General features: G+C 41.6%; 1 protein-coding gene across 2 annotated transcripts in view; it reads left to right on the forward strand.

Moving 5' to 3' along the window:
* Window positions 1–16,754, forward strand: part of LOC121299142 (semaphorin-7A-like) — a 75,801-nt gene that overhangs the window by 10,035 nt on the left and 49,012 nt on the right. For both annotated transcript variants that reach the window (XR_005947368.1, XM_041226710.1), the window contains exons 2-6: window positions 1,479–1,621; window positions 2,277–2,312; window positions 4,501–4,593; window positions 5,331–5,418; window positions 5,521–5,631. Coding sequence is in view for 1 of the 2 variants with exons in the window: in XM_041226710.1 (XP_041082644.1) it covers window positions 1,479–1,621; window positions 2,277–2,312; window positions 4,501–4,593; window positions 5,331–5,418; window positions 5,521–5,631 (471 nt within the window). In the remaining variant the exon portion in view is untranslated. The remainder of the gene's footprint in view (window positions 1–1,478; window positions 1,622–2,276; window positions 2,313–4,500; window positions 4,594–5,330; window positions 5,419–5,520; window positions 5,632–16,754) is intronic.

Raw genomic sequence — 16,754 nt, forward strand, 5'->3', positions numbered from 1 at the left:
ATTATATTCGTCCCCATCACTCTCAGATAACCACGTTTCTGTAACACCTATCACATCATAGTTACCTGTTAGTGCAGTAGCTTCAAGTTCTAGAATTTTGTTTCTGATACTTCTAGCATTTAGATAAATACATTTAATGGTTGTCTTACCTGAGTTGTTGTTCTTGTTTTGATGCGGTCTCCCTTCTGTTTTTTTGTTGATTTCTCCCCCCTTCCTTTCTAGTTTAAATGCTTCCGAACCTGCTCGAGGATCTTTTCTCCGAGTAGACTAGTTCCCTTGTTATTTAAATGCACATGACATCCTCTTTGCAGGACAATTGGGAGGCGACAAGATGAGGGAATGCATATTGGCTTGATTTTATTGGGTAGGGCTTCATAATGAAGTGTCGAAATATGTAGTCACATGCCCAGACTGCCAGCGAGTAAAGCCGGGTTGAGTGCACCCCGCCCCTTGGTCCCACTGCCAATCATTTCCGCTCCCTTTGAACGCATTGCAATGGACATAGTGGGCCCTTTGCTACCTTCTGACTGTGGGTATATGCATGTATCAGTGGTGGTGGATTATACAACGCAATACCCAGAGGCAGTTCCTTTGAGGTCCACTCGTGCCGCTGCAATAGCCAAAGAACTAGTGCAGATTATGTTGAGAGTAGGGATCCCCAAAGAGATACAGCTGATCACAGGACTAAATATCTGTCTCAAATGCTACAGCAGGTGTATAAAATATTTAAAATATGTCCCATCTGGACATCTGTTTATCATCCACAGATGGACGGTTTGGTGGAACGTTTTAACCAAACATTAAAGCAGATACTGAGACGATTTGTGAACCAGGAGCAGAAACATTGGGATGCGCCTTTCCCTACCTCCTTTTTGCAGTGAGATAGGTGCCACAAAGTTCAACAGGATTCTCCCACTTTGAGCTCTTGTACCACCAACAGCCTCGCGGCATCCTTGATCTGTTGAGAGAGGGGTGGGGAGAGCACAAAGGCTCGTCCAAAAATGTAGTGCAGCATGTGCTCCTACTCCATGATCGCCTGGATTTGATCAATCATTTGGCCCAAGACAATCTGAAGTTGTTTTAGCACCGGCAACAGCAGCACTACAACCAAAATACACGGACTATGACCTTTCAGCTCCACTCCACACTGCTCCACACTGCCTAGTGAAAGGCCAGATCAAAGACATATGTTTTGAGCTTTGATTTAAAAATACTGACAGACTCAGCATTCCGGATAAAATCTGGAAGTGAGTTTAGAAGTGAAGGAGCTCCAAAACTAAAAGCCCTTGAACCAAAAGGTTCTTCATCGAGTTATTGGAATAACCAAGAGGTCATCAGCAAAGTACGAGTCGGTTTATAGAGACTAAGTAACTCACGCACACAGGCAGGGCCAGAACCAAATCAAATCCAACGAGATGCTTACTCATGTGTAATCTGTTTCTGACTTGTATCTTCTTTCTCCCACATTGTGTTCTCAGGTGAAGGTTATGTTCGCTACGAGTTCCCTGGACCACAGGAACACATTCTGTTTCTCCACGGGCAAGAGAAAGGAACTCTTTATGTTGGCGGCCAAAACAAGCTTTTCAACATTAACTTCAACTCACTGAATCAATCCACAGTGGTAAATTCATTTTAAACACTTCAATGTTTTCCTTAGTGTTATACTTCCAAAGCCTGTGTGAAGTGTAAATCGTACTGTTCCCAGTGACACCGTGTTGAGATGGGTACCAGGAGCCGCTTTAATAAAGGAAAATGGTCTAGCAGATAGTGCCTGCTGTGAAGGGTATTACTGTCATTATGAGCTGCTTGTGTGTATTTTTATGGCACCAGACTGCTTCAGGATGCTGGAAAACCTTACATTTTATAAAACCTATGATGCCATTAAAGGAATGTGTGTATTTGTAACTCTTATTAGCCTTATCAGCATAATCACTGGCCTCCCTCTTTCCCTCTCCTTCTTTTGTTGAAGCTCTTTAGCTGTTTTGCTTGTTTTTCATAGTGATGTAATATAGGTTATTCAGATAGTATGGTGTTGTAGGTGACATGATGTGGTAGCAGGTACACTATGGAGTGAAGCTGAGAAACAGCACAGGCAGTAGCAGGAACTTCTACTTCTATAGATTTGCCTTTAAAATATCAGGGTATATTGCTGCTAATGTTAATAAGAGTGTATGGGGCAAGAAAATAGATTTTAAAGCAAATTTGACACTGCAACCAAGAATATGTGTTATATAAGTGAATAGCAGCTGATTTGTATTTGTATTTGTTTTGTATAGATTCCTTTCCCATTGGAAGTTGCTACAGGCTATAAGGTATGTTCACTGTGCGTAATGCTGGGAAGGGGGCTTCTGTCAAGACTGGAGTCACATTGAATGTGTAGAGAAGTGGCAACACCACTGCTGCAGAAAAAGAAGAGCAGATATCCCTCCCAGAAATCTGCATGGGACGGAGAGGGGTAGAATGTGGGGATCCACTACACTTGTGGGACAGCTTGCTTAATTTATATGACTTCTATTATATGCAAACTTATGGAAACTATAATAAGATCCAAAATGGAAAATTACCTATATGGTAACAGTGTCCTGGGAGACAGTCAACATGGTTTTAGGAAAGGGAGATCGTGTCTAACTAACCTGCTTGATTTTTTTGAGGATGCAACATCGATAATGGATAATTGCAAAACATATGACATGGTTTATTTAGATTTCCAGAAAGCTTTTGACAAAGTCCCGCACAAAAGATTAATTCTCAAACTGAACGCAATAGGGATTCAAGGAAACACATGTACATGGATTAGGGAGTGGTTAACATGTAGAAAACAGAAAGTACTGATTAGAGGAGAAACCTCAGAATGGAGTGTGGTAACCAATGGAGTACCACAGGGATTAGTATTAGGTCCTCTGCTATTCCTAATCTACATTAATGATTTAGATTCTGGTATAGTAAGCAAACTTGTTAAATTTTCAGACGACACAAAAACAGGAGGAGTGGCAAACACTGTTGCAGCAGCAAAGGTCATTCAAAATGATCTAGACAAGATTCAGAACTGGGCAGACACATGGCAAATGACATTTAATAGAGAAGAATGTAAGGTACTGCACACAGGAAATAAAAATATGCATTATAAATATCATATGGGAGATACTGAAATTAAAGAAGGACTACAAGATGCTCGGATACATTGTGAAAAGTGTTGAATTTAAATCAAGGGAAGTAATGTTAAAACTGTACAATGCATTAGTAAGACCTCATCTTGAATATTGTGTTCAGTTCTGGTCACCTCGCTATAAAAAAGACATTGCTGCTCTAGAAAGAGTGCAAAGAAGAGCGACCAGAATTATTCCGGGTTTAAAAGGCATATCATATGCAGATGGGCTAAAATAATTGAATCTGTTCAGTCTTGAACAAAGAAGACTACGTGGCGACCTAATTCAAGCATTCAAAATTCTAAAAGGTATTGACAATATTGACCCAAGGGAATTTTTCGATCTGAAAAAAGAAACTAGGACCAAGGAATGGAGAGTAGACAAAGGGGCATTCAGAACAGAAAATAGGAGGCACTTTTTTCACAGAGAAAAGTGAGGGTCTGGAATCAACTCCCCAGTAATGTTTCTGAAGCTGACACCCTGGGATCCTTCAAGAAGCTGCTTGATGACATTCTGGGATCAATAAGCAACTAACAACCAAACAAGCAAGATGGGCCGAATTGCCTCCTCTCGTTTGTAAACTATCTTATGTTCTTATGTTCTTAGTAAAATAATGAACATGTATTAGAAGAGTAGACAAGTATCTTAGTATCTATTAAAGAAGTATCTATTAAAGTAGTCTGAGGGCCCCACCTCCCTTTTTCCCTTGTTGCTAGTAGTTCCTGTTATGGTACATGTGATATCCTGTTGCAGTTTAACCACTTCTGTTAAAAACTTCCTGCTTGCAATCACATTTAGCAGCTGATCAGCCCACCCTGCTCCACCTCTGTAGAAAAACAAGAAACAGATAAAAGGCAGAGTGCAGGGCTCAGTCGGGGGGGGGGGGGGGGGGGGGGGGGGGGGGGGGGGGCTGTGATGACGAGCTGCTATTAAACTGCAGGGCTCATGTTTATTTGTTTGTTTTAGTTGGGGGGGTGATGTTGAGCTGCTATTAAACTGCAGGGCTCATGTTTATTTGTTTGTTTTAGTTGGGGGGGGGTGATGTCGAGCTGCTATTAAACTGCAGGGCTCATGTTTATTTGTTTGTTTTAGTTGGGGGGGTGATGTTGAGCTGCTATTAAACTGCAGGGCTCATGTTTACTTGTTTGTTTTAGTCGGGGGGGGGTGATGTCGAGCTGCTGTTAAACTGCAGGGCTCATGTTTACTTGTTTGTTTTAGTCGGGGGGGGGTGATGTCAAACTGCTATTAAACTGCAGGGCTCATGTTTATTTGTTTGTTTTAGTTGGGGGGGGGTGATGTCGAGCTGCTATTAAACTGCAGGGCTCATGCTTATTGGTCTGTTTGTTTTAATCAGGGGAGGTGTGATGTTACAGTCCTGCACAGATATGACGACTCTCATCTGTTTGTCTGTGGAACAGACGGTGAGACCCCTCAGTGCTACATGATGGTAAGTGCTGCTGTATCACACAATTAATAGGGCTGGGTTCTTTCCTGCTGCTTGGATTTTTGCCTAATCCTTATCAATGTATAAGAAGCTAAGGGTTCAGCTCAGTCTATTCCATAAATGAAGCACATGTACAGCTATATGTATTTGGATTTGATTAACACATCGTGGACAATGAAATAAAATAAAAACAACCCACAAGTTTATAGCACAAATTTGTATTTACTTATTCTCTGGTTATAACAAGTATATAGATGCTACTTTCAAAACACTCGCCAGACACTCTACATTGAAAACCCTGGGAGACACATTCTCCGCAGTCATTGTAAATCCATCCCATGTCATTATTGGAGCCCATAGAAGATTGAAGTAGATTTCACAACAGAAGAAGGTGTAATAGGAGCTCATAGGTCCAATGAGTCCTTTGAACACTTTTCAGCAGATGAATGAAGGATCTTCCTCAGCCTCTACAAAAAACAATTAGTTCAAAGTTCATCAAAGCTCACCTACAGACACCTCCTTATCTTTTGCACTCACATTCACACGACACCCACCCTGGGACCCCTTTCTCCATCATATGTGGTTTATGCATCATCAGCAGCTACAAATGGAATTCAGTTATGGTAATTGTAGTGCATGATTGGAGATTTTAAGTGGCTTATGCTTGCTTTTGTCTAATTTATTCATCAGACTAAACTTTTTTTCATTTTTAAATTTGTTTTATACATATCCCTAACCAGACAGACACATGGAATTCATCTGAAAAGGTTAGCCCAGCTGGAATTTCGCCATTTTCTGCAACTGAAAAAGCACCTTCCCTGTTTGTAGGTGAGTCGTTGTTTTGAAGCGAGTCTCCCACCTCCACCATGCAAACTGTGTGAAAGAACAGCTCCTAACATTGAGATCAATGTGTTTTTATGCTTTTCTTAGAGGGAGAACTTTACAGCACCAGTAGGCTGTACAAAGAAGGAAATGGCAAAGATCTACGCAGAAGTTGGGGGGAAAAGAAAAAGGTTTGGATGCATGACAAATCAAGGAAAGGTGAGTTGCTTTCATTTCTTCTGTTGTTTTTAAATGTCTGTTTCTGTAGCTAACAAAATAATTTCATTGCACATTATGTACTTTGATTCACAATACAGGCTTGAAATGTGCAGTTTTCAAAGAAACACAAGTTCTAACAAACACGTTTACATGAAAAGACGACACCATGCACTACGCTGGGTTAACACTAGAAGGACCAGAGATATACTCATACCTAGAAGCCCCGCAGCAGTCTTTCTGATGGCTGCATTCAAAACATTGTAAATAGTATAAAGGAAGGAGAAACAGTTGGATGTAATTAGTTTTTTTTCATTTTTTTTATTGAGTACATCACAAACATCTGTACAACCGTAGAGCGTATATATATATATATATATATATATATATATATATATATATATATATATATATATATATAATAAGAGGTTTAAAAAAAAAGTTAGAAAAACTTGTTTGAAACTACAGTGATTGAGGTGAATGGTAGTTCCTCGTACAAGTTAGAAAAACTTGTTTGAAACTACTGTGAGTCTCTATACAGCTCCATGAGTTTAACTGTTTTCACCATGTTGCAGCGGCAAAGCTAAATCACCTAGAATTACCATCTGTACCATGACCAAAAGTCTGAAACTTTCTTTCATCAAATGTGAAAAAAAAACCATAAATACGACTTATACACAATGAGATATAAGTCGTCAAACTAAGTTAAAATTGTTCTCCTTCAACTTTTGTTTACTTTTTCTAAGAGTGTTTAACAGCTACAGGGTTACCATATTACAGATCCTCAAAAAGAGGACACTAACCGGGGGGGTTCATGGTTGCTGACGGGCAACCAATTTTTATTTTAGATTAACCTTTCGTTGTGCAAAATGAACACGGAAAAACTAAATTTATACTCAATACTTTGAACATCTGAAAATTATTAAAAAAAAGAAGTATAAAGGCCTGCATCAAACATACACATAACTTTTTACAGTCAGTACTTTATTGATTGGCAATCAAAAAAGTCTTTGCAAGATAACTGTCAAATCTGTGTACCAAACATCTGTTTCATACTGTGCTTCTTTTGTGCCCATGCATATTTCTCTGCAGAGTGTATCTTTCTCAGCAGTGGTTGAAGTAGCTCTAAAAGTCTATGCAAGATCTGTGCCTGAAGTTGTGCTGTACAAGCAGGATCCCTTTCAGAGACTCAACAGTCAAGTCCTTTCCTTTGCCCACGGGCTTTGCATCAGTGAAAAAACTCATTGTGAGAGGGAACAGCAAATAACTGTGCAATACAGTATGTAACAGTGCTGAATGACATTCAATCTTTTTAGACCTGTTGGTATATTTGGCCTATTTTTGGATTGCCAGCAAGTTCTTGAACTCTTCATCACTTTTACAACCTTCCACACAATTCTTGAGATTGCAAACACCTAAACCAAAAAGAAAACATTTAAAATTTGGAACTCACTGTAGCTCGGTGTTGTTTACATTATCGTCTTTACCTTGCTGCAGTTTGACGTTCAAGCAACATCTACGTATGTTAAGTGATGGAAACTAAAACTTTCAAAGTATTTTTAAATACAATTTTCTAAATATCAATACAGCACTGGTAGCATTTTAAAGGCAAACTGTATTTAGCTTACGTAGCGGTATTTAAACCTCAGTGTTTCCAGAAATATATACTAAAGGGGAATTTGCATACCTCCTTTAAGATCTACATCATGCCACACTCACTCTAGCATTCAGGGATAATAAAGGTCTCAAACCTCCGCTGGTAAAAGTGCAGTTTGTCAGCACAGTACGTACCTGCTTTTGTTATGCAAATCTCTTTGATTTATTTGTGTAGGGCAACAAAATGAACAAATTCCTGTTTATTTATTTATTTAGCAGATGCCTTTATCCAAGAAGGCTTATAAGTGTTACATGGCAATACAAGGTTAAAGAATATGTATATAATATATAAACCTATATAATGTGTATGTATTTTTTTTTCTAGTGATGGTCAAAAAAACAGAAAGATTAAAAAAAAAATGAAGTCAGATCTTTTTTTAAATTAGTTACATGTTTTGACACATTCACATTTGGCTCGTTTAACAACGTGTGCTATATTATAGTTGTACCAAACAAGTGTTTTATGTTTGTTGTTATTTGGTGGCTGTGATGCAAATGTATTCAGTGCATACAAAAAAAGGACTGTTTTATCCTGTTTCATTTTACTATATTTTATATTGCACAGTGTATTTATTTGAAGCAAAACTAAAGTATTGCAGAGCACGCTATAACGAAATAAACCCGAAGAGGCTTTTTTGCTGATCACGAAATATGCACTCCCATCAGTCTATGAATGAGCCTTTATAGTTTCTCTATTTAAATACGTTCGATCAAGCTCTGATCCGAATGTGATTCTGCTCTGAAGCAAGATCGAGTTAGAATCAGTTTTTGGACTCAAACTGAGTTCAGTTTCAACCCTGATTCTTTTAGTACAACCCAGTACGTCCCAGGAGCAAGATCAAATCTGGGTTCCAGTACAACCAGCCCCAGTGAACAATACAGTGGTCTGCGCAGGCGTGGCGCTATCAGGACACTCTAGGAATTACAGCTCTGCAAGCATTATCAGCAGCAAAGGGGCGAGCAGGTGAAATCCCGAACATCTCGTTCATTTTTCGAAAATCTGCCCAGACAGAGATCGGAAGGCCAAAAAAGAGGACATGTCCGGGAAAAAACTGACGTATGGTAACCCTAGCGACTATTCAAACAGAAAAACGAAATAACTGGACATCTACCAATCATGTGATTCCACATGTTGGTCAACATCAAATTAAACCAGGGAACGCAAGCAGTTTGATATCCACACCATTTATATTAAACAATGCATTTATGTTATAAAACCACACATATCGCAGAAAAAAATAAACATATATACACTGTGGTTTGAACTTGCAATATGACAGCCTTGAAAACCACACAGCCTTAGCCCACTGTGCCACTGGGCAGTTGTTGAAATGCATTAATTTTTTTAAGCTTACATCCATGCCTGACCAGCTTCTGCTGAAAACAAAGGCTGCTCAATTCTAGAAATGCTCTAAATATCTAGTTTCCTGCTTGGTAGATACCATAGAATGGAATTGTACACAAGAGTAGCATGTAGCTTCCTTGTCTAAATCTTTGATCTCTGATAAATAGTAGTTCCTTGTTTTTAATTTAAAAATTAAATAAAGGAATAATATATTAGGTATAAATAAATAAATGCTTAAAAGCATAGAGGAATACATATATTTAGAAAAAAATATTTTTAAATAAATAAATATAGAAATTAATGTTTATATTATAAATGTATAAATAAATTCATAAATAGCAAGCCAGAAAAATATGTCATATTAACACTAGAAGCCCCGCGGCAGTCGTTTTGGTGGTTTTTGGTTTTAAAATGTAATTTAAACATATGGGGCTGCGCGTTCATGTACCTTTCTGTCTGTATGTATTAAATGAAATGTGGGAGTGCAGAAATAAAGGAGATTTATAACATTATATCTAAAAACCTCGATGTTATGCCAAAAAGTGCCATCGGCAGAAAAGTGTCATTTCTGTAGTTTGTACGTTTGTGCGAATGCGAATTCATCTGCTCATGCCTACTGTAAAGTTGTCATTTTTATTGCCAAATAGTGTCACTCTTTAAAAATGAAAGAACATGTTGCATTAGAAAATGTTTTAAATTTTTTATCTGAGGGCAAATTCCCTATTGCAAGTTCAAAGAACTTGCAAAGAAGTATAAGGCGGTACTCCAAACTTCACTTTATAACGTAAACTTATTAAAACATCTTTACGTAACTGAGCTATGCACAGGCAGCGCACTAACCCGCCTGTGGAGGTGATAGCCAAGAGGAAGGCTGACTTAGACAGATACTTCAACTCAATGGAGTATATAGGCTCAAACACGGCCTGCAAGAGAACCTCCAGTACAATCTCAAGGCTCCATTTGGGGAGAGTAACCCTCTTAGAAGGGCGCAACCGCTGAGCGCCTCGGAGAAACCGGATAGCCAAAAAATGTGTGCCCAGAGACACTGAGTCAGTGGGGGCATGGCAAGCAGAAATAACCGCTAGGTATACCTTCAGTGTAGAAGGTGATCTACCAGCCTCAAGCAGATCTTGCAGAAACTGTAAGATGATAGGCATGGGACAGAGATTGGGTCATGACCGTTACTACGGCACCAATCATGGAAATATTTCCACTTTTATAGGCATACAGCGACCTAGTGGAATGTGCCCTAGCATTCTGCAAGGTACCAACAACCGCGTCTGACTGCCCTAAGGCTGACCAGTGGTCCTTTTCAGGGGCCAGACCCATAGCTGGAGCCTTCCCGGCTCCGGGTGCCAAAGCGTGCCTCTCAACTGGCTGAGGAGATCCAGGCAAAGCTGGATCTCCCAGGGTGGGCCGTTCAATAGCTGGCACAGGGTCGAGAACCAGATTCTTCTGGGCCACCTGAGAGCCACTAGAAGAACTGATGCCTTCTCCGATCTGACTTTTTCGAGAAAGCCGGGAGTAATGGCATAGGCGGGAACGTGTAAAGGAGAGCTCTGGGCCATAAATGGGCTAGGGCGTCGACGCCGAGCGGACCGTCTAAATGGTGGAGGGAGTACCATAGGTGGCAATGAGTTGTCTCCACCTAGGTGAAGAGATCGATCTGCGCCTTCCCGAACTGTTCCCAAATGCGCTCCACCACCTGAGGGTGGAGTCACTACTCTGATGGATGCAGGTCTTCCCTCAAGAGGAGGTCCGTTGCGCCATTGTCCACACCCAGGACATGCATCGCCCAAAGGGACAGCAGGTTCCATTGGGCCCAAGTCAAAAGCCTGAAGGAAAGAGTATGCAACCCCGGGGACCGAAGGCTACCCTGGTGGTTGACATACACCACCACTGAGCTGTTGTCCGTGTGGATCAACACATGCTTGTTGGGCACTACGGGTAGGAAGCGCTGGAGGGCAAGGAAAACCGCCTGCAGCTCCAGCATATTGATATGCAGGGACATCCAGCGGCCCGACCAGGACCAGGACCAGGACTCGCTGACTCCTCTGCCTCCTCTGTGCTCTGGACAAATGGAGACGTGAAAATACGTGTCCTACAAGTCCACCGTGGTAACCAGTTGCCCGGCTGGACAGACTGGAGTATGTGACTATGAGTCAGCATTTGGAACCTCCTTTGTTTCAAAATTTGGTTGAAAAACCGCAGGTCCAGGATGGGGCGAAAGCCGTCGTCCTTCTTCAGCACCAGAAAGTATCTCTTGTAGAACATATCCCCGTGAGAGGTGGGGTCTATGAGACGAATGGCGCGCTTGCCCAGCAAGGCTGCTACTTCGGTCTGGAGAACCGAGGCCTGAAGCGGATCCATCCAGCATACTGGATGTGTTTGCCAGCCGTTTCCCTGGGCCGCCACCACGTAAACCCTACGGACATGTGTCTCTGTAACCCTGCATTGCAGGTTCGGGCAGATCACCAAGGCTGCGATGATGGAGTCTAGGGGGGGAAACCCCGTCAGGCCCAGCTTCTCCGCACCCTCCAGTGAGGCCAGTTGAGAACCTTGCCTCAACTTAGCAGGCACTGTGGCTGGGTGGTCCTAAGAGGAGCACACCCCCTCCATAAAGTCAGGGAAGGCGGGGAAGGGCTGTGGCCGAAAGATGGAGCGACGTGGTTCTGCCGCTGTTGCCCAGGGAACGAGCAGGTATGCTGCAATGAAAATGGTGGCACACTAGTAACCGAGGACACCCAGGGACCGCTTCGGTCGGGAACACAGGCTCTGCTTCGACCTCACTCTCCAGTGGAAAAGCGGACTCCCTCCACAAGGCCGTGATGGAAAGTGCATCTTTGTTCGAACATAGTGCCCGGTCTTCCTGCTTGCCATGTTCTCCCATGGGGAGATCAGGGGGCAGTACAGTGACTGTCAGTGGCAGGTGGCAAGTGAACAGGACTCCAAAAGCTCCATGAGCCGACCGATCTGGACTTTTGTGTCCCGCGCCTGCTGAGACTTCACTCATTTCACCGTAGGTGACGGAGAGCGGCTGCGGGTGGACACAAACGCCTGCACACAAGGGATCCCCCTGGAGGGGTCCTATGACGGCATCAAGAGGCGTGACTAGGAAGGACCCGCTACAGAGACGAAGTACGCCCCTGTGCGACTCTCTCCAGGCGTGTTTGGAGCTTAAGCACCGAGCACACATGGTATGCCTGTCTTCCTGAGGGATGTTAGTCCCACAGGCCTTGCAGGCATGAAACCCAACCCTGCCCGTCATTGCTGGGTCTCACAGTGGTGTGCCTACAATGGAAATGCCTGACACGGAGAGTGTGTGCAGTAATTGCACCGACTACCATGCAGCAGCAGATACGTGCTTACCGTGTGCACCAAGCACCACGTTGTTATAATGTGCACCGAGTACCATGCGCACCAAGAGCACTAAGCACGGGGCAGGCCTAGCCCCGGTGGAGTAACAATGCTCTCCCAAGTAAAAAAAGGGGGTGAAAAACACACACTCACTCTTAGTAATACTGCTTACCAGCAGACGACTGACAGACAACAGACAGAATAGAAGCAGCCTGACACGCGTAGCGAGCAGGTGCTGAAGACAGTAAAGAAATAGAAAAAAAGGCTATGATTTAGGAGCTACTGATTCCTGGAAAAGAGGCAAGCCAGCTTTCAACACGAAGTGCAAGGGAACTAGCAGAAAGCTCAACACAGCCCTTTTTAAGTAATAAAAAGGGCTCAATGCAACACAGAAGGACTTACCGTACTATCTCAAGAAGTGAAAAGAGATAGATCCTTCCCTGCATGACGATTATATTAGGGTTGTAAAATATTAAATGTTTAAAAGATAGTATTTATCTTGCCATTAAGTATGTCTTACTGTTAATCCGTTAATATATTTCAGTTGCTATCTTTAAACTCAGCCCCATTAATTTCGGTGCGCTGGCGCACCAAACTTTAAACTGAAACTACAGAAATGTAGCTTTCAAATGGCGTCTTACTTGTTTACTACCGTGTTTCGTAGCCTTAGCAACAGCCTTCCGCATCTCCAATCACGTCTCATCTTTCAGGGCACAGTGTTGCTGTGTACCATGATCATTACAGATATGCTGCCTGTAAGTTTCGTTGAGGGTACAGGTTTTCGTGCATTGATGAGTTTTGTAGAACCTGAATACCATGTTCCTGTGAGACAGACTGTAACCTCGTGACTAGAAAAGTGTTATGAAGACCTTGTGAAGTTGCTCCGGGAAGAATTGGAAACCGCCGTTAATGTAGCTTTCACCACAGACAGCTAACTACAGAAAGCTACATGGCTGTCACTTGCCATTATATTGAAAATTGGGAGAAAGTATGCCAGAACGACATACAGCAGCAAACTTTGAAATTAAACACAACAGTGGAAAGATGGGGTCTGGCAGGGCGTGTCTTGGCGTGCGTACATGATAATGCAAGCAACATTGTGCTCGCCAACACATAGAGGTATGTTACATGGGAATTGTCAGTTGTTTTGCCCATACTTTGCAGTTAGCCATAAATTATGTTTTTTCTTCAAGTGGTGTGGATTGTGTTGCTGCAGCTGTAAGTAGACTAGTTGCACACTTCCACCACAGCACCGTGGCTGCAAAAGCACTCAAAAGAAAACAAACACAACTTCAGGTGGCGCAACACCACCTGATCCAGTCATGTAAAACTCACTGGAATTCGGTATATGACATGTTCGAAAGACTCAGTGAGCAAAGGTGGGCAAAAACAACTCTGTGCTTTCAGATAAAACAATCTGATGCCTGAACACTTCAGCTGCCAGATGAGCACTGGCAATTAATAGAGAATATCTTACCACTACTTTCCACTTTAAACTGCCATGTCTGCTGAACAGTCAGTTTCAATTTCAAATATTTATCCCATTTGCCTAACAGTCTTCTCCAAACTCACCTCAGCGACGAAGCACCAGTCAAAAATGGAAAAGTCGCTCATTTCAAGGCTGAGGTTCGTCGCTCTCTGGAGCATTGTTTGAAACCCAACCATCTTGCCATAAAAGCACAACCTGCACTTATTGCCTCTTTGTTAGATCCACACCATAAACACATGAGGGTTCTTTCACCTGTTGTCCAGATAGCTGCTAAATCAAGGCTTATGCAGCTTGCGTGGATGTTAGAATTAAAAGAACCTTCAAGTGCTGTGGCTGAACCGGATGAGCCGATAGAGCCAACGCCGAAAAAATGTGTGAAATGAGTGATGTGTTTAGGTGAAGATTATACAGAGAATGGAGAGAATGAGCATACTACAGTAGAAAACGAACTGCATAATTACTTCAGGGAGCCTTGTCCTTCATTTAAATGCAGCCCATTGGAGTGGTGGAAGGTCAACGCACAGCGTTTTCCAAGGCTTGAAAAACTGGCAAAGTGTTACCTTTGCATTCCGGCATCATCTGTGCCTTGAAAAAGTTTTTCTCCAATGCTGGCCTTACTGTTAATCGTCTGCGCACAAGACTGACACCAGAGCATGTAAACATGTTCATTTTTCAGTAGAATTTAAATGCAGAAGTTCTAAAATTTGATTCAAGTGAACAGGACTCTAAAACTGTTTTTTTTAAATTAAATTAAATTAATGTATTTTTTTGGTTCTAAATCAGACTTTTTGGACGTCTGGGATTTTATGTAAAAAGTTGCTACAGTTGTACAGTTAGTTGTTTCTGCAGATTTACCTGTTGTATTTTCATCTTTGGTGTGTATAATCTAAACTATATATAAAGCTGAGAGGAACATGTCAGTATTTTCTGGGGCTCACAATACTGCCGTGACACACGGTACCGCTTTACTATATTTGCCTTTATTTAAATCCTGTAATTGTACAAGTTAATTTTCTAATGACTTTTTATTAGTTAAGTGGTTAATGTTTCATATGACTCATCTGGTGGTATCATTAGTATTTAGTATCACAATACTAAAATGGTTATCAGCATTGTGGGGCAAAATTTTGGTATCGCCCACCAGATTAACTCCTTAATGGTTAAATGTTTTATCGTTATAATTTGAATTGTTTAAACAGTGTTTTTTTAAAACGATTTTTACATCCCTAGATTATATATCCTCAGTAGGTGGGACCAAGGAGGTCATTGAGGGAAGGGGGCCTATTGGCAGCTTTGATAGAAAAAGCTTAGTGATACCTACCAGTAGGCAGCCGTATATCCCATAATGATGTTTGGTGGCTATCTTCGAATTGAAAGGGAACTTATTGTAACCTGTCATACTTAATGAGTTGCATGTTGTGCTACAGACATCTTCCAACTCATATAGGGTAATATAGTTTCTTACTAATTAAAGATGCAACCAAACGCAATAGTTTTTTCCACACATAAAATGTAGGTTTATGGAGTACACTATTTACTTAGTTTAACTTAAAACAGACAACTAATACTGTAACAAGAGCCAATAGATCGCCCATAACCTGCTCAATGTGCTTCTCCTGCAACATTACAACCCCAGCCCTTTTCTGCTTTAAAAAATCAAATGTGCTCTTTTAAAAGACTGTCTACAACCATTTACGTTAAAAGAAATGGCAGCTAAAATATTTAAAACAAACACTAAGTACTATATTCATGAACACACAACCCCGAGTGCGTGAAAACATGCAGCTTTTATGCAGCTGTACCGAGACTCGATTGCTAATCAATCATTCAATTAGAGTCTCGGAACAACTGCACGTGAATTAATAAAAGTGCAATTCCCCGTGCTCACATATTATTTTACCTGCACGTGAAGTGCTGTGCAATCCTCGTACCTAAATACAAATATGCATTTTAAACACTCATACTCGTAACCCATATTTATATCCCATGTATTTTATATATAAACACCAACATTAACACACTACAGACAACATGAAATACTTAATAAACATAAAGGGGCAGGACACTCTGTCACAAGAGGACATTCATCTTATGGACTATGGACTGCCCTTGTAACTTTCAGAGAAATGTGCTGAAAAAAATGAATGGCTACAAGGCTGACTGCAGTTGTACAGCTGGACTGGAAACTACCATACGAGTCAAAATAGGCTGCAAACTGGTGCTTCACAAGAACATTGACATTGCCACTGGTCTCATTAATGGGGCAATAGGGAAGCTTCAAGATGTATCCTACTATCTGGAAAACACAAGTATGGTCAAAACCATAATCATCTCATTTAACAATGGAGTCACCCATTTATGCTCAAAGTTTGAAATCATGGACAGAGTTTACATTGTTTGAGAGCAGTTCCCAGTCATTGGTGCTCATTCAATCACCATTCACAAATGCCAGGGTAAGACCTTAAAAACAATTATAATTGATCTTGGTAACTCCACTTCCTCCTATGGACAAAGTTGCATTGCACTTTCCAGATACATCCTTAAGCGGTGTCCGCCATATCAACTTTTTGACCCCACCTGCATTAAGGCACCTCAAACTGCAGTTGCAGAGTACAATAGGCTCAGAGGGATTTATTGCCTTAAGTTGATGAATTTGAAGGAGACCAACATGCACAAGGGACACAAGGTAAAAAATTGAGTGCATTTCATTCACTGAGCCATCACTAATGTTCAGGAACAGCAAAAGCCTCAATTTTCAAGAGAACACTTGAGGTTACACATCCATTCAGAGGCTTGAGCAACCCAAATTTCACTTCATGCTATGAAAATGCAACATTGCAGTTCCTCTTCAATTGCAGCCTTTTTTCAGCATTAAAATGTGTTAGTATGCTACCCTTTAGCACTGACATGATGTGGCAAAGTGGCTGGTAAGGGGAACAGGTGTAGTGGTGATGCGGTGCAGGAGTGATGAACAGACAACGGTGATTCAGTGAATAAGTGCTTTATTGCTCGCTTCTTTCCAGGCTGACCCACTTCCCGGTCCCAGAAACGAACTGTCAGGCCAGCCCTTCCAGATACTTCTCTTCCCGTTCTTTAGCGCCCTCACAGGTCGGGAGGAAGATTTATCACCAGAACTCATTGTATTTCTGTCACATATCCAACCGCTCAGAGTGGAGCCGAAGGAACACTCAGCTAAATCTACCTTTCCCATCATTCCCCCCTCCCGGGAAAAATAATCGGCATTTTGGTGGTCTTTTCCCGCACGGTTTACCATATGAT

Source organism: Polyodon spathula, chromosome 24 (assembly GCF_017654505.1).
Source record: "Polyodon spathula isolate WHYD16114869_AA chromosome 24, ASM1765450v1, whole genome shotgun sequence".
NCBI classification, from domain to species: Eukaryota; Metazoa; Chordata; class Actinopteri; order Acipenseriformes; family Polyodontidae; genus Polyodon; species Polyodon spathula.